Genomic DNA, 20984 nt, shown 5'->3' on the forward strand with positions numbered 1-20984 from the left:
TTTGAGTACTCTTTAATATCGATTCTATAGCGATTTAAAAGGAATAAATCATGATAATTGAGTGCCCTCTAGAAAAAATTTTATTTCCTAAAGAAATTATTCTTTTAAAAATTTAATCTCCACTCTTATGTGATATGTGATAATCTATCATAGAAGTATCAACTCGACTATGTCTATGAAATATGACATTTAATTACACATGGAAAGCACCTTCATTTTTGAAGAGGATATTTTTTTTGGGTCTAAAAAGGATAAGAATTGGTTAAGAAAACCTCCGCAAATAAAAGGAAAGAAAAGCTTTAGATAAGTAAGTGACTAGTAATGGATGGCTTGGCATAGCATTGGCCAGCCTGGCGCGTGTTAACACACCCAAAATATAGGCGTATACGCTTCCAATTAAAATACAGTAGAGATTCTTAGGCAGACCTCCCTTTTCAAAGCAATGAGCCTCGCTTTGTTATCTCCGTTGACTATTTCTAAGGATTCAACAAGCCAGCAAACCAAAGTAATTGGTGATTAATTGCACTAAAAGAACATAAATGCAAACTTCCCCTCGTCCATCCTTATTCCATCATCATCGATGATTGATCATCTCGCCACGTCTTTGTTGGAGATCCAGCCGGCAAACCACCCTTACCCCCAAATATTCACTTCATCCTGCTCTGTTCTCCTTTCTCTCGCTGGACTGCTTACTATTGCCTTACTAGAGCGCGCCAACCTGACCATCGAATTCATTGAACTGGATAGGAGCTATTTGCCCACAAACTGTATTTGCAATTCAAATCCTTTTTTCTAACATTTACTCTCAGACGACCATCTAATAGAAAAGGGAGAGTATAATTTTAAAATTGATCGGTTCGAGCTCGTAGAAAGTACAAATAGATCTTAACAAACAATCTAATATTCCAAGTGATTCAAACACCATAAATATAGAGATGCCCTTACATAAAAATTGAATCCTTGTACTAATAAGATATTTTCGAAGAATATTCTGTTCGTCGTACAATTGGATTGCATTTATCTGGAAAAAGAGGCATATGACTTTCAAAATAGTTTGAATACACCGAGAGGAAAGCCTAGCATATTAAAGCCTCATATCTAGAAAACACAATAATTCAAGAGGTCGCAAATTTGTGTATAGAAGTGAGGTTACAACATCTATCCAGCTTGCACATTATAAAAAGACAGTTTCAGATTTCCCTCGGAATGATATACTTTCAACAGATAACTGAAAAGCAACACTTGATTCATATAATCGTTAATAGACAGTTTACCTGTAGAAACTCACGTTCAGTTACTAAAGCGCCATCAAATTGAGGTACATGTAAAAGTAAATTTTACAGATTAACTGAACTAATTAGTTTCGTGTTGATGAGTTAAATTTCCACCACTTTAGTTTGCAAACAAAAGAACAATATTACCAAATGCTAACTAACCACATCAAGATAACAGCAGCCGTTGATGTCCGATGGCCAACAAAAAAAGAAGCTTAACAATGGCACAGTTACTGCGTCGCTTTATTTGTAGAAGTCAAAGTCTGTGTCTGGCTTCTTCACATTCGCCCGGTAGCCTTTCTCAAAGTCCTTGGGAAGAATTACATATCGATTCTTTCTAACCGCATGCATCCCTGCTTCTTGACAAATGGCAGAAATCTGGAGGCCAATAATGGTATTTTTTAAGATTTCAAATTGTGCAAGCACCCGCAAAATTACAAATCTATATCATGAAAAGGAAATTCACTTGCTAGATAGCTAAGCAATCTCCAAATTTTAATAGTTGGAGAAAAATAAGACAAACTTCCGGAGGTATCCCCATTGAGAAATTAGAATCACATGTAAATACAAGAATACTATTTGCGTCGTGACTAGGTAAGCTAAGACGCCAGAAAAAAATGATAGACAAAAATCAGCATTACCGACTAATATAAAGATGGCATGCATGCTGAGAGAGGGCAAACCCAATGAATAAAAAGAGAGAGATAAGTGCTCATGAACCAATAAACTGTAATAGAAGCAGACCTCAGCTGCACTGATTTTATCTGGCCGGGAGACATAATCTTCCAAGTCAACTTCGTCACCAAGATTCATTTTTGCTGTGCAGACCTGAAAAGAAAAAAAAATAATATATATATATATATATAACAAACTATGTGATATAGGAGCATATAACAAGAATCATCTTTATAAGAATATCTAGGGTCATATTCAGGTGTAGGGTAGGCTTCCTCGGCTATGATAGGCCTCTATAGGCGAAATCTGATCGGCAAAGATCGTCCGATTTAACTTATAGTACGTCGAATTATTGCATGAGCCATCAAAAGAGAAAAGTAGAAGATTAGACATGTTCACGTGCAAAAATCACTTCTATATTATGCTTTATTATGAGTACATAAGATCTTAAATTACCACTCGTTAGTGATCTGATTTCTGAGCATTGAACACTTTTCATGGGGCACAGATGATCAAATTGTGAACATAGCAATGCTAGTGAAAGCTTATCAAAAGAGGGGGAAACCCTGAAAAATTATCATGGTACATAATTATCTGTCAATCTACATGCTAAATTTGCAGCCATTAACTGGTAGACTTACTATAAACCAATTCACTGCACATGGATACAACCTGGTCGGCAAGCTGGAATGGCAATGTGTGTATCATTATATTCAGGTTCTTGCACAGTCCAGAAACAAAGATAAATGTGCATGACTCTCACCACAGAGCCAGTGTTAGGAAGTCAAGAATCAGCAAGTGCTGACCTCTACAATTATTAGAGTTGAACAAGTTCCCTTGGTTCAAGAATCAGCAAGTGCTGAGCTCTACAATTATGAGTTGAACAAGTTCCCTTGGTTCAATAATCAGTGAAATTGAAGTTGATTTTGCATATTAGCTCACCCATCAATCCTCAAGACATTGAACACCTTGATAATGGAATCCTCAGGGTTTCTCTCCCAAAATATAGTTATTGTTCAAGTCATATAAGGCCATGAAGCTCTCCAACCTCCTGCAGTAAGCTGAGAGCTGATAGTTCTGTCACAGATGACATCATCTACTCAAAACCTATATCATTCCAACTTACTACATACTCTACAATATTAGTTTACTGCATTGAACCATCCATGATAGTGTTAATATATGGAGTGAATCAGTGAAAACCTCATCAACTTTGAGATTTATAACGATATGATGATCCAAAAGGGAGAAGTAATCATACTCGATGTTGATCAAAGAATGAAAAAATTGCAGCTGCCTGGTTTGATCATAATATGGAATTTGCAAAATAACTTTTGATGGAAAATGTCCGCATCAAAAATAACTAAAAAATAAAATAAGGAAATCAATTATACATCAAACCATGCATTTCAATTAGCACATTTTAGATTTTAGTCTTTCATCTAAATAAGATCCAAATAAGATTCTTGGTCAACAATATTCAGCCGCTTTACTTGGAAACTTAAAGATATTTTCTTCTGAAATCTTTAAAAATTATGAGAAAAAAATGTGCAAATTCATCCACTGTTTGAAGCCACTTTCTCAACTTTGTTTTCATTAGCGAAAGGTGTCTGTCTTCCATCTAACTTAACCATCTGTTAAGCCTCAACTTTCACCTACATACAGTTCTCTAGCAGATGTAATATTCAAGAGTGGAGAAATACGAGTGCCAGCAGCACTTACTTGGAATACTAGTCTCTTCTGTCTTCTGTCGGGCAAAGGAAATTCAATCTTACGATCAAGCCTACCTGGACGAATAAGAGCAGGGTCTAAAGTGTCAGCTCGGTTAGTCGCCATTATAACCTTAACATTCACTGTTTGGTCAAACCCATCCATCTGCAACAGCAATGACAACAACTAGTATTACTGAATGGCACATGAGCAATGGAAGCTTGGCGCAGAAACTATTGGCTGAAATCTGAAGCAGTACACGATAATATAGGTACAACTTCGCTTGTTCAGAAATATATGGAATTGAAATTCCAGTTCTATGGTTTGTTTTAATCTTTGTTTGGAATCATAAAAATGCTGGTAAATTGTCAAAAATAGTGATGATTTCCAAATCACATTCAAATATAATGAGTTACAAATTCAAAAAACACTTCATTTGCTACATTACTAGTTTTTCCACATTTAATTAACTTGAATAGTATGATGCTACAATGCATAAGGTATGACAGATTATATAAGTCTTGTAAAATTTCCTTATAGTTTAAGTCACACAAAGATCCACAAAACTCTAAATTGCTTATCTTTATCCTATCATTTATCCTAATAATGATTTCCTGATCAAGACACACAACCTGATGCACAAACAAAAGCAATTTGCCATAATTCTTTCTGTATTAAAAGAATTTAGGGCACATATTGTTCACTGAGGCATGCTGCCTGCTGTGTCACATTTTCCTACAATTGAATTATAGCATTTGTTTCGCCTCACAGGAAATTGAGTCAAAATTCAAGGATACGAAACCAATATTGTTCCATCATGTATTCCTCTAAATTTAATGTTTCTTTACCTGATTCAATAATTCCATGAGGATACGCTGAACTTCCCTGTCAGCTCCAGTTTGTGCATCAAAGCGTGCAGTAGCAATAGCATCAACCTCATCAATAAATATGATTGCTGGTGCATTTTCTTTAGCAAGACGAAAAACATCCCGCACCATCCTTGGACCCTGAGGCAAATAATGTCTTAAAATATGAATTTGCATATACATATTTGCAGGAGTTGGAGAAAAAAATAAAAAAAAAATCAAGAATCCTGATATTTTCTTTAAACAAGTAGATGACAGCAATATGATGAAAGAGCCAAAGACAATAATCATTGAGTGTAAAACAAACATTTTTCACATCAAAGCTTGGCTATAGAAACAAGTGTCTTAAACTGAAGGTCAAATAAACAGCAAAGAATTTCATAAGCCACACATTAGGAGTAAGTTTTCAGCACTTGCAGTGCCAACCCATGGCATGCTGGCAAAGAGGCCAATGCCTAATGACTAGGTTAGAGGCCTATTGACAGAAGCCAGTAGAATTAGTGAGCATTAACATGAAAGGAAAAAAAATTACAAAGTTATGTACAACAAGATCTTGTTCCTGAATTACATAACTTTATATAAGTTAACTTTCTGCATGAAATTCCTATAAATGCTTGGGTGAAAATAGAAGAAAGAAAATCAACAGAAGAATACATCAAAGATTAAATTATGAATCTTATAAGACAATACCTCACCCAAATACTTCTGAACAAACTCAGACCCAACAACTCTTATAAAAGCAGCAGTTGTATGGTGTGCCACAGCCTTGGCAAGCATTGTTTTTCCTGTACCAGGTGGACCATACAGAAGCACACCTCTTGGTGGATCTATGCCAATTTGTTTATACAATTCATGATGTGTCAATGGCAACTCAACAGCTTCTCGAATTTCCTGCTTCTGAATGTCACAACCCCCAATATCCTGTGCACACAAAAATTACAAGAAAATAAATCAAACAGAAAAATAAATGCTCACTTGATTAGTAGGAGATAATGACATCATATGATTTGATGCCAGAGCTTAAAAATTACTATGAAAGACAGCCAATTAAAATATATATTTTTCATTGGCAACATCCAAATACAAGTTTCACTCTGAAGTGTGGTTTATTGCAGCAGACAATGTTTAGTGAAATGCTAGTGTTAACAAATAAAAGAAATCATTCAGCATTTCCTCAGTACTAAATTTTGTTGTCTCAGAGGAGGTATAACCATTATGATCCATTACTTATCACACACGTCATGAACTAAGCTTTTGTAAAATCATTCATAAGCACCTTCCTCGATATTAATCTAGGACATTTCAGTGACTAAATTAATGCTTAAAAATGAAAATATCAAAACATAAACAAGCACTGATTCAACAAGACCAACAAAATAGAAGTGACTGGAATTATCAGCAAATTTTGTAGTGCAGTTTGTAACATTCAGGATATATTTAGTTATTGTAACATTGCGAATTGTGGCAATCACCATTTTAGCAGAATCAAATAGAAGAGAATGGTCAAAATTTTGTTATTCTCATATTCTGGTCATCCAAGAACAAAACGGTGACATCTGAAAGATATTCCAAGTCCGACCGTAGATGGACTTTATGAATTCACCAAGTATACTCTTGAATTTATCAATAAGAATATCATCAAGAATAAGAATAATGGAAGATTCTGATATGATGCTCAGGGTACCAACCTTTTTTATTAAAAAAAATACAATGAATACACAGTAATGGTCATCCATGATAGAAACATGCATAACTATTGAAGGATATTATAAAATGCTTCTGCAGTTTGTTTCCATTGTCCAATTGTCCATCTAAGTCTCTGTAAAATATACACTACTAGGACATCTAACAGAGGAAACAATTTTTTTTCATGAATAACTTAAATTAGAACAAAAGAAGACAAGCCTCTCCATCGTATGAGTTTCAAACTAACTGAAACTACATCAAATGAAAAGATAACCTAAGGAAAGGTCAGATTCTCCTTGATCATCCATAGTGGTTAAGAAGCAAAAACATATTAAACAGATTCACTTGGCAATAAAGTGCTGCATCCTGACACAGGAAAGAATTTCACAAGATTTAAGAATAACTGATTCCCATGACTTGATAATAAACGAGTTATTAACAGATGGATAATCATGTCACGTAAAAGCTCTAGATAAGATATTCTTGACTCCCTTCAGATAATCATGACACATATCATCATAAGCAATGGTGGCAATTCCACTAAATCAACCTGACTAAGAAATCATCCTTCGACAGAAAAAGATTCATTGTAAAGATAATAAAGTTGCATCAGTCATTATTATCCATCTCAATGATGTAACATTGAACGACGACATCTAACGTAGAGGAAACCTCTTTCACAAATAACTAGAATACCCACAACAGGAATGAAAAAAGGATAAGTCTTGTCATCCAAGAAATTAACATTCGTCAAAACTTCAAACCAACTGAAGCGATGGCCTATGAAGCCGGCAACTTTCCCCAATGAACAATTTAGTGTCAAGAAAAAAAACAGCGACAAATTGTTTCATCCAAATAAAGTAGGAACTATCCTAATTCTGATTGCAAGAAACGAGAGAACCCTAATTCTTAAAGTTGTGTTGTTATCAACAGAAATTTACCGACAGATAGATTTTCCGAGAGTAGCAAAAGCATTAGGGCTTGAAAAAAAAAACTCACGTTATAGGTTACGTCTGGTTTCTCCGACTGGCTAAGGAGAGAGATGCTCGAATCGGCCTCGGGGGGAAGCACATCGACGAGGGCATTGGAATGGCGGTGGAGCGCAACGGAAGCTGAGGGCTTGAGAAGCTCCCTGTTGATGGTGCTAAGGATCCGTACATAGTAATTCGACCCGGTGGTGGATCCGACGATGCCATTGTTCTGATCGACCATCTCCATGAACTGGCCGATGACAAGGGGAACGGACTGGATCCGCTTGACCTCCTCCTGAGCGCGGAGGAGTTCGCGCTTGAGATTCTTGAGCTCGTCCTTGACGTACTCCTCCTGTATGTCGATGAACTCAAGCTGGCGCTGGAGGGTCTTGAGGCGGCTGTATAGGTCGCCGTCTTCGTCGGATGCAGCAGCAAATAGGAGGGTGTCGGTGCGTAAGGCAGGGAAGCTCCGCGGAGGCTCGGAGGTGGAGGGCTTCGCCGGATCGAGAACCACGGCGGACGCCGCCATGAGGGAGGTGGAGGGCAGAAATGGTTCCCTGGGTTTGGAGAGAAACCCGACGGGTGACCCAGAGCGCCTTATGATTCCAATCACGTGCGATGCATGTGATATAAGGGTTGCCTTGCGGATCAAGCAACTAGTCAGTTTAGGATAGGAGTAGACTTCGGCCCATCTTGGGCCTGCTGGGTCCAGCCTTGTGGTGGACTCTTGTTGCCAGCTTCGGCCTGGGAAAAAAAATATATCATTTTGTTTTCTTATACTGAATTTAAAATTACCAAATATTCATGTGTCTATATTTTTGGCATGTCGCTAATATGTTTGTTTACCAGACTTCAACCGTTTTCAGAAAAGGAAAAGATGTGGAAAAAAAGAAATATGATGTATGAAATCATTTCTAAATAAAAAAAATGATAAATGAAAAAGTCAAGGATATCCAAACTTTGAAAATTCATTTGACTCCATAAAATAAAATAAAAAGTCATTTAAATGTCAAATATTAGTTGCAACCCCCGTTTAGATAATTTAGATGACAAATGATTAAAATCATGTCAAATCATTGATAAGTCGTAAGACAACTAATACTTGTTTTGGTTTTTTTTTTTTTCCTTCTTTCGTATTTGATGATGGTGGATATTATTAGGTTATAAAGTAAACATAATTATAGTTAATAAATCAAAGTTTGAAACCAATATGTTCCTTAAGCAACCTGAAAGGACTTGTACACTCTTCAATCCTAACTTTGCCTTTTTCCCATTTGAAATAGACAGATTCATATTCCAATCAACAAATTAGACTTTTGTCTACAAATAGTTAGACCCTAATTTGTGTGATGTTTTTTTAAATTCTTGAATTTAATTAAAATCGTTGAATACATTCATATTCAAAGTCGAAGTCAATTTAAATGATGTGGCCACCGTATTTTTTAATTATAACAGAAAATAATTGTTATAACAATTTTAAAATAATTTCAATCACGATTTTGATTACATTTAAATACTTTCGACTAAATTAATTAAAAATATTTTAATACAATAAAATTTTATATATTGTAAAATTAAATTAATTAATTTTTCACTAATTGCTACACCAATATTTCAAAAAAAAATATTTTTGATATAAAATATTTGGTAAGATATCTTTTTTACAATTGGTTGAATGTGGGATGTCCTTTTGACTTTTACCTATAAAATATCATATAATTAAAAAAACTTAATGTTAACAACAAAGGGTGATCATTTAGATAAGATTCTATCAATTTCACTTCCCACTAGGCTCTAATCAACCATGTGTAGTTTTAACAAATAAAAATATGAGAAAGAGATGGATTTTTTTTACCATTATTTAAATAAGATATGTAGCTACGTAGTATTTATCTATTATTTAAAAGGAAATTAAGGGCAGGGCTGATCTTTCAAATAGTTTGGAAAAAATTATCTGAAATTAAAACAAAAATAAATTTTATGTTTAAAAAAAACTCAACCACTCTTCGAATCTCCTTTTGAAATTTGATCAACTAATCCTTAGATTATTGTTGATCGAAGTGAAGAAAAGAACCGATCTAATTAATTAACATATACTTGTAATCACGAGCAAAAGTTGACTTTCACGTGAAGTCATGCAAACATCTACATGACTTCGTAACAAAGTAAAATTAAAAAAAAAAACTTGACTAATTGTCCTACTTTCAAATTATAAGAGGCCTTTCACTAGAATCGTGTTGTCCTTTCTTGTTAAGAAGTCGAATTAAATTCAAGCTTAGCAAGTATTTCGAAAAGTCAACAATACCTTTAATATCGATCATGACATAAATTTATAGCACCCTGCGAGATTGGGTATTTGGGTACGACTTTAGGTGTTACGAAGAATCGACTGGTACTTCTTCGTACCCTTCTCAAATCGGAACACAGCGGGAATACGACGTCAACCAGGGCCCCACTGTGAGTCCAAGGTCACGCCGCGTGCACGTTCCTCCTGTTTTTGGTTTCACATCGACTTCGGGAGCAGAAGAATACCACTTCCTGTTCTCACGGCACTTTTCCCGTCGCTTTCCCTCGACGGAGGCACGAAGTGGTCACCTAAAAGATGCGGCTACTTTAACGCCAGCGGCTCGTTCTTCCCCTTCTTCCGCGTCTTCTTTCGCTAGCCGGATCTTTTCCGAGTGTTTCGGTCTTCTGCGGCGCTCGCTCTGACTGGAATCCTTCTAGAGAAGCGATCTGATCGTCGTGCGCGTCCTACGCCTTTGAACATTGTGGTTTCTGGGTAAGTGGTAATCTCGGTCTTGTAGAACTTTGGTTTTATAGATCGTCGGTTTTTCAATCGGGGGTTGATAGTCTCTGATATCGAAAACCAGGTTCGTATTTCCTAGTTCCTTTTTGCTGATGGTTCTTGTTTTCTTGCTGGTTTGGAATGTTTCTGTTTTTGTTTGTTTTCAAAGTTGTATGCATGACGTAGCACAACGGCATCTTGGTATGTTCTCGATTGATTTCTATCAGAACATCAAAACAGATTTGGTTGTTTAGTGCTGTTTTAAGAGGCCTTTTTTTGCTAACTCCTTAGAGAGAAATTCTCTTCGATAGAGTATTAACAAACAAGAGAGGATGTCGATGGTTGAATGAACTTCCTAAGTCATCTCAGTTTTTTACCTAAATCTATCGCATTTAGGCAACTAGAGGTGCACCTAAGATACGCTTGCCAACAAGCATGGGCTAAGGAAACAAAGTCACAATAAAGTAACCATTTACTCTCAAAATGAAGAATAGATGCATGAGAACAAACACCATTCAACGCTTCAGCAGGAGAGGACAATGGTCAAACAAGAGACTAGGGATCACCCTCACAAAGAAGACAATAGACCGTTTGCATGAATATTTAGCTAACCCAGTCCAATTTAGCATTACAGAGCTCTAGGTGAAACACAACCCAACAGGTGGAAGGTCCATGAACTCGTGCTCCAATATCTAGTCCTGAAGTTTGAATGAGCCTCTTCTACAACCTCCACACTCTAATGGTTCATCAGGGCTGAGGTGGAGATGTGAGGGGAAGGCGATGAAATGTTGCGGTCTAAGCATGGGTGAAGCTAAATCTAAAGCGACGATTCCTTCACTTTTTTATCATATAGGTTTGGAAAACTTATTAAGAATATCATATATATTATGATTTGTATACTTATAAATAGGTCCCTAACTATTTAAATTAGGTTTCTAATAAAAACAGTTATACGTGATTGACATGTGTACATTCGATCTCACTAACCAAATGGTCTCCTCTTGTTAACTAACACTTAGTATTATGTGGGCTGTAACTCTATAAACTAGCCTATGCTGGGTGGAATCTTAATGCATTGCTATGATGAAATATAACACTTAATTTGTTAGGAAGTTTTGGATATGTATATCCTGTCAAATCAATCTTGAACTGTTTTATGCAATTTCAGATTAGTTCATGCCTGCTTCGCATTTGGTTTTGGTACAAAGATTTGACTGTTCCCTGTTAAACTTGTTAACTCTTATCACTCTCACTTCAGTTACCATGACATTGTAAAATTCGTAGCATATATGCATTCATCAACAATTGTGATTCAAGAAAGGGGTTGATCTTTGAATTTAGCTGCTAAGTGGCCAATTCTGATAGACATACAGTCACATATTTCTTTTAATTTATACTGAGAATCTGGGATACTTTTGTTACATGGAAAGTAAGAACAGTTTGAGGAAACAACTTTGCAGTATGCTAACCTCTCTACTAGCTTTTAATTTGATGCCCTTGTAAGTTGCTAATATTTTGTTTAAAAGAAGTCATTTTGATATTTAGGCAGTTTGCAGTTTCTGAGTCAGTGTTATTTGGTAACTTAGTCTCTGAAGATGGTTGGGGTTTTCCTTATATTTTATGGAGCTGTTTTAACCATGTCATCTACTTGCACTTTGCACATCGCCCAGGCAAAGAGCACTCATCCAGCAGAAGGTAAATTTCAAACTTTAAAGTTATATAAATTAAATCTTAGCTATACTTTCATTCATATTTTAGTTAACAACATGAATGATTTTCTTCATTGATTGTTTAGATGTGTAGAATTTAGGGACAGGCAAAATATTGTATTGCCTTGCTTCATAAAGAGACAACCATTAGGTGGATATAAAGAATTTTGAAGGATTTGAAGAGACAGGTCGATGAAGGGACTATGAGTAATATAGTATAATCATAAATATGAGGTATGGAAGATGAAAAGATGGTATACAATAAGTGGTAAGCAACATAAACAAAAAGCAAAATTGTATTCAAGTAGAGGAAGGAAACAACCAAAAAATAAGGAAAAAGCGAAAGGACAATCCGGTGCACGAAGCTCCCGCCGATGCGAGGTCCGGGGAAGGATTTATTATACGCAACCTTACCCTGCTTTACAAGAGGTTGTTTCTGAGACTCGAACCTATGACCTCTAGGTCACATGACAACAACTTTACCATTACGCCAAGGCTCTCCTTCAAGGAAAAAACGAAAGAAAGAAAAACAATTGTGTGTAAAATTTCTATGAAACCTAGAGAAGTTGCCTTTGCCCTCCGTAATAGACATAAAGATACCACTCATATATAGGTGAAATGAAACTTAATGGAGCATGCAGGTGGTCGAGTCATGAGTAGAGGCTGAAATTGGCAATGCTTGTGTTCGCAGGAGGTGTGGTTGTTGGTAAGCGGTCGTCCAAGTAACAATTAAAGATTACTAATGTTTGTGCTTGTGTCTTTATGCGATGTGGTTGCTAGTGGTTGGTGCTAGCAAACATTGGTGGTTGGTGCTCACATTCTTGTAAGTCCATATAATGAGGGAAGAAAGAGGTCATGTTATGAGAAGAGCTGCTATTCCTCTCTGCTTGGTTCAAGAGTTGCTTTTAGATCTTCAAAAGGAAAATCCCTCTGTGATCCATGAGGTCTTGTGGAGTGCTTAGCAAGTAAGTGTCACTCATCCTCTTAAAAGGTAAGGGGGAGTCTAATTGACGTGCAAGATTCGATGCTTGACGCTTGAAGAAGAGGGCGCATAATTATAAAAATTAAATTGGAAACCAACATAATGGAACTTTAGGTCATTGGTTCAACGGTTGGATCAAACCACTTGTGGATCCAAATATTGACTTAGCTGAGTTCATTGGCTAGGTCTACCTAAATCAACTAGTTAGACCACAAATTTATTGATTTTATTTATCTACTAGAAATTTAGGTAATGAAGAAGAATAGGAAATTATGTCACATAAATAAATAAGTTCCACCTCACAAAGAAATACATTCCTTTTATTACATTACAATATGATGTATAATAATAAAATAATTGGAAATTAAATGAGACAACTTCTATCTTGATACAAAAGTTACTATTAAATAATGAAATATAAATACACAACAACCACCAAGCCTTATCCCGCTAGGTGAGACCGATTGTATGGATCCTTCTACATCATTGGGCTTTATCCATTATTATATCATTATCGATATTTAAATAAATTTTATCTCGTTTTATTGTTGCTAACTGAGTCTTCTTTGGTTTTCCTCTTTCATTTGTGGAGGGCACCCTCTTTCACAGTTTGTGGTTGCAATTAGTTCCATACAACATGTGCAAAGAGGTTGACGAAAGGACTTGATTCTTAGACTTTGGATTATCCCTTTAGGCAACAACATCGGCAACACCATATCATGTTGGTAGAGCCACGACTTTAGATTATGAGTTTGCAAGTAATGGTTGTTGCTCATCATCGATGAAAGTGACAACATCCTAACACCAATTAGGGTCAAAAAGTGTTCCCAAGGTTTGTGTTGTTGTATGAAGTGAGAGATCTCGGAGATGAGTAATAATAGTGAGTCATATTTGGTAGGATATTGTGGCAAGCAACTACGTTGAGAAAATGTGGGGCGATGACCTGATCGTGGAGCAACACTAGGAGGAAGTAGGGAGGTCACGTTGGACGACGGTCACACGAATCTTGGTTCTAGATGGAAAAGGCTCATGGGTCTATCCTCATATTTCACTTGCTCAAGCTGAGATTTGGAGTTCATGAAATGCAAGTTAGTCTTTGAGAAGAGAGATGCATGGGAGAAGAAGACAACTTGCAATGAGGTCAGGTTGTTGTCTGTGACAATAATCTCCCTAGTGCAGGAATATTTCTTTCGAAAATCCTAATCTTGGAAAGGGGCTCTAATACCACATATAATTTGGGGATAGAAAAATATTGTATTGACTTCATAAAGGCATAACCATGTAGATATATATGAACTCATGATAAACCCCTAAATCTGAAACTTACTAATATGGGCCTAACTGCGCCAATATCTTTTTTGGATTGTTAATGATAAGAAAAATAATGTTTCTTTCTGCTTTGTGTTATATGATAGTTAAATTTTCTTATATGCCACAAAGTTATATTTTGGAAGCTAAAATATATAGGATATGTTTAGTTTAGTGTAAGCATGCTAATAATAAAATGTTTTGCCTATCCTCCGTCTAGCAAACTGGGAGCATAATTCAAAATATTTAACCCCATTTTCCAAAAGGGAAACTAAGTTCATTACTAACTAATAGCATATAAAAGGAAATGCATATTCTAGTCAGTGAATAGCAGGTCCTTATTGCGAATCACCTATATGCCTAAGGTAGGCCCTAATTGCAAGTTCAAAATTACATTACAGGTTTAGTGTTAATGTTATTGGCTAATTGAGCTTCTTTATGAATATTTAATGTAGGTGTCCATTTGTAACATTTCATATTTGTAATGATATCTATATTTCAGTAGAGGAGGGACTAGCTAGGGTTTGGTAAGGAATAATTCCCCTTACATGGTATCAGAACTGATTTCTTTCCATCCCGTTGCATTTTCTAAGGGAGAAAGCCCTTTGTCATCACTGCCTAAGCTTGTCCAGCCAAAAGCTTCCTATCCTTGAATCGTAGAGAAAGCTTTGGAAATCTAAGTAGAACTAAAGTTGAATATATGAGATAAACTTGCTCTTTTTCAGTAATTCATGATCTGAAGGTATGAGAAAGCTTTCAAATTTTATGCAAGTACTCGTGCATTACATGCTTTTCTATGTTAAGATTTGACATAATACTGCAAGAGCCAGAATTTGTAGTTCTTAAATTTCCTTTGAGAAGGTTTTTCAGGAATGATAATGCTTGCTTATATGCAGTCTATGCATTAAGGATTATCAAGAGCAATTTGACTGATCCTATGGGAAACCTCAAATCTTGGGACAATGGAGATCCATGTACATCAAATTGGACTGGCGTATTTTGTGCTACATCGAATGATGAATACCTACATATAGAAGAACTGTATGATACTTTAAGAATTCTTTTTTATGGAAGTTGTTTAGACATTGTCAAATATGACAATGATACATTCATATTTAATTTTAAATTTCTTTTGTTCTCTATTCTATTTCCAAAACATTCCTTTATTTATTAATTGAATTTCTTGGAGGAAAGGGAATAGGAACGTAGTTTTTCAGTTCTTATCTGACTACTATATTCTTATACTCACCTTCACGCACTTGGCAGCATAAGTTTAGACCAAGGTTCCACGCAATGCTGTGGGAATGCTCCTGGACATATCTAGTTGAATGGACTTGGCTTCCTCTTTGTTGAATTATCTACACTAGCCAAATTCTTCCATCCAACCATATGCCTTACTTCACTTCAAAAACAAAAATATGCAATAGTTTAAAGTAAATTCCAAAATAATCTATTGTTTAAGTGGATTTCCATTTGCACTTCTGTTACTGATCATCAAAGACAATCCATGAATCAATTAAGAAGAATTAATAGAAATTTAGAAAATTGAGTTGGGGAATGATTGAGCTGAGAGTTCGAAAGAGTTGTATACTATACAGATATGCAATAGCACCACTTTTATTCTTCCAATGCTTAAGTACTTTTGGTTGTGAATCAATTGATCACCTTGAAATTTTAGTTGTATTCAGTTGAGTTACTATGGTTGGATGCATATGCATATTTTTTACTTCATCCTGACACATTTTGACTCCCAGGCAATTGTTAAATTATAATTTATCTGGAATTCTGGCACCTGAGCTTGGTCTTCTGCCGCAATTGAAAATTATGTGAGTTATGATATTATTTGATTGCTGAAAGGTGAAAAATTGAGCTTACTAGTTTGCTTGCAATATAGTTGAATTAGGTTTGTCTTACATTATAGAGCTGGGTTTAGATGAACACTTTTTCTCACTTGAACTGCTGACTAGCCTTTTGATTAGATTTATTTCCATTTTTATAGGGATTTTATGTGGAATGCGATAAGTGGAACTATCCCAAAGGAGATAGGCAATATTACATCCTTGAGGCTTCTGTAAGATTTTATCCAAAACAAGAGATTAGTAATCATGTTCATTTTATCTTTCTTCCATGGTACACTTGGTCACATTCTCTCAGTTTCTTTTTTCTAATCTGAATAAATATGTGCTATGTCCTTTTGCGAAGAACTACTGTACTAGATCATGTATGCTTAGTCTGGAAAAGTATTAAAATGGATCACTGCAAACGTTTTCTGTAGGCTCTCTGATAGTATTAGGGAATGTAACTTGATTGTTTCATTATATTATGGCTTATATCATCTAGATATCTCTAGAGTGTTGTTTTTTCTCAAACTTTCTCAATTTCTCTAAAACCTTTAAGGCTGGCATATTGGAATCTTGAGCTATCACTATTTAGAGAAAATCTTGGATTACCTTATAACATCCTGTTTATCTTATCCACAATAGAAGTAACATAATGTGCTTATTTGGCTACAGCTATTTAAACCACTGAAATATCATTTCATAATCTCAATTCTTTGCTACATGCTTGCATTCGAGATTGTGTTCTTAGTTCATCGCAATTTTCTTGGCAGTTGGGAGACCTATTTTGATTTTTGGGGTTGGAGGAGCCTTGGCGTCTTTATCCTAAACAACTTGAATCATATATTCAGGCAACATACAATTTCTTTAATTTATAATAATCAGATTTGATAATAAATTGGACGTGAGTCAATCCAAAGGACAACTGGAACTTAAATAGAACTGTGAATTTACAATTGATGCTTGCATACTTGAACTATATGTTAGATTGTTGAGATGTTATGTGATACATGAAATCTCTCCTTCAATTAAGTGAAAAATGGTTACCGGTTGCAATTGCTGGTTTGTGGTCTTTCAAGTTTCTAGTCTTTTGATTTGTGAACTTTGGAGATCTCGATGGAGTTAATGTCATGTTCACATGGACGTGCTCATACATGTTCATATACAATGTTGCCATATTCAGTTTGGATGAAGTTTCACCATGGAGTTTTGGGTTTTTGTCTGCATGCCAATGTTGACTCATTACCTATATAAGACTTTCTAACTTAAATTGTTGATTTTGTCTTAAATTTATGTTTTTTAAAAATCTGTTCTGTTATTTAGTATCTGCATACGGAATGTACAATGTAAAGAATGGACGACTTAAGACCTACCATAGAGATGGCCATCTTTACGAGTCACTTCAGAATGATGTTAATTTTACTCATTATATCAGTGAGTTTGGTTACCAAGTTTTACCATAGGAGTCCTACAGTCCCACCAGTTAAGCATATTAGGATGCTATGCTGCCACTAATGGTAGTGCTCATGGCCTTAAGTGCAGCAAATATTATTGCGAGGCCTGGATCTTGTAACCTCTGGGAATGTCTGAAGGTTTTAATCTAAGTTTTAAAAGATTAAAAATTCTACCGCTTGCCTGGTTTTCTAGGGATAAAGCTACAATTTGTTGAGAATTTATCAGCAAATTTAAGGATAGGAAATATTGTTACTGTTCTTAGACTTCTGGTTAGGATTCTCAATAAATTGTGAATTCTATTAGCACTGGATTTTTATTATTTCAATTAACAAAGTTGCCTCTATGCATAGTTAGCTCCTTTCACTCTCTTGTATGTCCTACCATCTCTCATGCCGCTAGTTCTTATTGCACTCCAATCTTCATATGCACTCGTAATGTGGCAAACATCAGAGCATGGTTAGATGATGATTTTTTTTTTCTTTCCACCTGTGTTTTGACTTGTGATATCATTATCTTATTTATGTTGTTATTTGTAAATTAATTAATTAATGCTTTTGTGTGTATGTACCTGGACTCCTGGAGACATGGGTATTTATTAGGCTATTATTTGCTGTCATTTTTTTTTCATTGTGAGGATAGTAGATCAGGTGATTGCTCACTAAAAGGTTAATTGGGCTACACAATTGAAAACAACATTTATTAGGACTTGAATGGAGAAAATCTTCAAGATGAACATGATGACTGCAATGTTATTTTCTCTGTTTGCTGTGTAAGATTTAACAACAGTAAATTTGCAAGTGTTTGCTTCTATGTGTTTGAAGTTCTTATTTATTTATTGTGGTTCCCTTTTCCACTATTATGTTTTTTATTATAATTGTTAGGCAACTATTTCATTTTTCTCTTCATTCTACATTTTGCTTCTTTTAGATTGGCAATACCTATTATCTTAGACTATTGTTCTAGCAGTATTATTTAGATGATTACATTTCTTTAAAATTTCATTAACCAATATGTTTACGTTGCCCTTTTATCTTCTATCTGCAGACTTCTAAGTGGCAACAATTTATCTGGCTCTTTACCTGATGAGATTGGCAATCTTCTTTACTTAGATAGGTTACAAATAGACGAGAACAATATTTCAGGGCCAATACCCAGATCATTTGCTAATTTGAGAAGTATAAAGCATTTGTGAGTAGGTCCTTGTTGCTCATAGTTGACACTTTATAGAGGATTCTTACTGATTTGCTTTATTTTGTCCCTCAGACACATGAACAATAACTCATTGAGTGGGCAAATTCCATCTGAGCTGTTTGCACTGCCAGTCTTCCATATGTAAGTGGTTTGCAGCTCCTATTCTAGTCATGTATGTCCTAAATTTACTTTTGTTTTCTTGTGTGAATTTGGCAGTCTAGTGGATAACAATAACTTATCTGGATTGCTTCCCCCAGAACTTGGATTGCTGCCAAACCTGAAAATCCTGTGAGTTTTCTACATGCTCAAATTTTTGTAAAAAGTAGGTTTTGTGAAATACTTCTTTGCTTAGTTTTATTAGAAAGGTGGCATAACTTGCATGGAGCTGAATGGAGAATAAGCGAATATGATTCATGTAGCCTGCCAAAGTCCATGATCCTAAAAAGGAAAGTGCATTAAGTAAACAAAACAATAAAAACAATGTGCAGTATAAAACTAAAATGACATTAGAACTTGCTTCCAAAGTAGTCATTGAATATCTTTGAACATGAGTTAACTGGGGTGTGACCAACCTCAAATGGTTGCCTCAAATTGTGAACCTGGAGGTCAAAGGAAGGTTGTGTGTAATCACAAAAGTGCAAAGTAAGTTGAAAAAGATGGGTATGATTGCACGGACCCTATAATCACCTAGTAAAAATGATTTAAGTCTGCACAATGCATGAGAGTGTTACCCCTTCCACTCAATTGTGTGAGAGAGGTCTTGATATAGTAATGGATCATAGTTCTGCATAATGCACTAATTGATTAAAGGTAGAGCATAAAGAGGAATTCTTTTAAAAAAAGCCCAAGACACCCACCCAAGCATGACAAGATCATATGAAGCAGGAAACAAAATCATTTTATTCTTTTATTTAGTTCCAAAATTTTCTTTTTTCCATTTCCTGAACAAGCATCATATCTCAATGATTGCACATGTAATGGATTAATCATCTTACAAGATAAGTGTTGTAAAGAAAAATACAGAAAACACCACCTGAACAAGGACTTATATAGCATTGGCTCGCTCCCAAAGATCTCTAAAGTCCTTCAACTGATGGATCTACAAGGATACATTAAAAGAAACACATATTACTCTCAAAGCATAACACCAACAGTTAAAGAAAAAATGAGAAAGAATAATCTATGAACGCCAACTCTAACCTCCTATAAAATATCACTAAAGCATATCACCAGACTCACCCCTACTCCATGAGAGAGGACTCGCCCTTACAAACTAACCTGAAACATAAAACAGAAACTTAATGAACTCAAAAGCCAAGCTGATGGGCTTGCATGAAATAAACAAAAGGAAACCAGCAATCACTCATTCATAAGGGTTCCAATCCAACTTCAATACACACAGGAAGATAACAAGAAACTGCTCTATTGTTGGCTTTAAATGATAACACATTCTCAAGAATCAAGCATACTTGGCATAAGAAAAGTGAAATGTAATCACAATGACCAAGGTCACACTGGAATGAGAATTATATAAACAGCATTTTCTATAAGGCATAAATTAGGAGCATAGGGCTGATCTTTACCTTGGTAGCCTATCCGATATGGCCACATGATATGCAATTCAATCTCAAGGGAAGGAGGGGTACCTGCTGTTTAATCTAACTATAAGCTTCTGAACTGAATTAAAAAAGGTAACAAGGATAAGGGAGGACTCATGAGCAGCAAAGCAAGAGGGAAACACTAACAGTGAAACTGATTCAACTACTCGGCGGAAATAAAAGTTGTGTTGGAGTAGTAACAGGTTCCCAAATTGACAAGGGAAGAAAAGAAAGAAGTGTTCAACTATAGCAACACACCAGCAAAGATGAACTAGAAAACCAGGCAAGGTCTCCTTGGTAAGGGCTTCGTGGAAACAGTTAGGCGACAGGTCTAGGAATTCAGTGCTTGGAAAAAAAATAAATTCTGACATGACTAGGTCTCTGACATCTGGTGGGTAAGGGAACATAAGAGGAGGAGTGCCTCTGAGTCTCTGACCGAAGCTCTCGATGACATAGGAGTAGGATTTGAAGGTGGAGTAGTTGAGGACAATGGGATAAGTAGCATGTGAGGCTCACCGATGTTGGCGAAACTTTGGCTGAGGTGTCGTGGGGGATTGGGACTTATTCTGCTCGGTGCGGGAGAAGAAATTGCAAGGGCTAGGTGCCACAAGAAGGGAGGAGGAACACGGTAGGTTTTTTGCAAGAAGGGGGGAGGGAGATGGGTTAGGTCCCTTGGGCAGCAGTGGGCAGGAAAATAAAATAAGAAAAGAAATATACAAAACACTGTTATATGATGGCTGGAGAAGAAGAAATGAAGACATGGAAGTAGATAAAACAGAATAAAGATCTTGAGAAATATAGCTAAGAACACTTTTGATTGTAAACTTGGGCTGACAGATTCAACCCCATGGCCAGTGTCAAATGCCATTAATTATTTTTTGAAAAACACTCAGTTAAGTTAGCCTGCATGTTAGGCTTGAAGTTGGCCAGTTTTTG

At 35.8% G+C, this 20984-nt stretch overlaps 2 protein-coding genes across 7 annotated transcripts in view; one reads left to right on the top strand and one right to left on the bottom strand.

The window, feature by feature from the left end:
* Positions 1–1275: 1275 nt before the first annotated feature.
* LOC141839847 (26S proteasome regulatory subunit 6B homolog) lies at positions 1276–7757 on the bottom strand. The gene is made up of 6 exons (XM_074727695.1): positions 7211–7757; positions 5216–5446; positions 4508–4666; positions 3672–3824; positions 2019–2102; positions 1276–1652 (listed from the first exon to the last, which is right to left on the bottom strand). Exons 1-6 carry the CDS (start codon positions 7709–7711, stop codon positions 1518–1520), a joined length of 1263 nt encoding a protein of 420 aa, XP_074583796.1. The 5' UTR covers positions 7712–7757; the 3' UTR covers positions 1276–1517.
* Positions 7758–9841: 2084 nt separating this feature from the next.
* Positions 9842–20984, top strand: part of LOC141839223 (putative LRR receptor-like serine/threonine-protein kinase At1g06840) — a 37063-nt gene continuing 25920 nt past the window's right edge. The window contains exons 1-8 of one of the 6 annotated variants that reach the window (XM_074726915.1): positions 9842–10052; positions 11513–11662; positions 14863–15007; positions 15721–15792; positions 15966–16037; positions 18304–18447; positions 18523–18591; positions 18667–18738. In XM_074726915.1, coding sequence (XP_074583016.1) covers positions 11563–11662; positions 14863–15007; positions 15721–15792; positions 15966–16037; positions 18304–18447; positions 18523–18591; positions 18667–18738 — 674 coding nt within the window. In that variant the 5' untranslated portion in view covers positions 9842–10052; positions 11513–11562. Of the gene's footprint in view, positions 10053–11512; positions 11663–14862; positions 15008–15720; positions 15793–15965; positions 16038–18303; positions 18452–18522; positions 18592–18666; positions 18739–20984 lie in introns of those variants that run through there. The other 5 variants (XM_074726916.1, XM_074726917.1, XM_074726920.1 and 2 more) reach the window with 5 other exon arrangements.

Source organism: Curcuma longa, chromosome 11 (assembly GCF_044706935.1).
Source record: "Curcuma longa cultivar G26 ecotype Majalengka, Jawa Barat chromosome 11, ITB_CL_G26_1.1, whole genome shotgun sequence".
NCBI lineage: Eukaryota > Viridiplantae > Streptophyta > Magnoliopsida > Zingiberales > Zingiberaceae > Curcuma > Curcuma longa.

Coding starts and splice junctions, on each gene's coding strand:
- LOC141839847 (XM_074727695.1), bottom strand. CDS start 7,711: ATGGCGGCGTCCGCCGTGGTTCTCGATCCGGCGAAGCCCTCCACCTCC. Junction 5,447..7,210: donor AACCAGACGTAACCTATAAC/GTGAGTTTTTTT, acceptor TTGTGTGCACAG/GATATTGGGGGTTGTGACAT. Junction 2,103..3,671: donor AGAAGAGACTAGTATTCCAA/GTAAGTGCTGCT, acceptor TTTTCTTTTCAG/GTCTGCACAGCAAAAATGAA.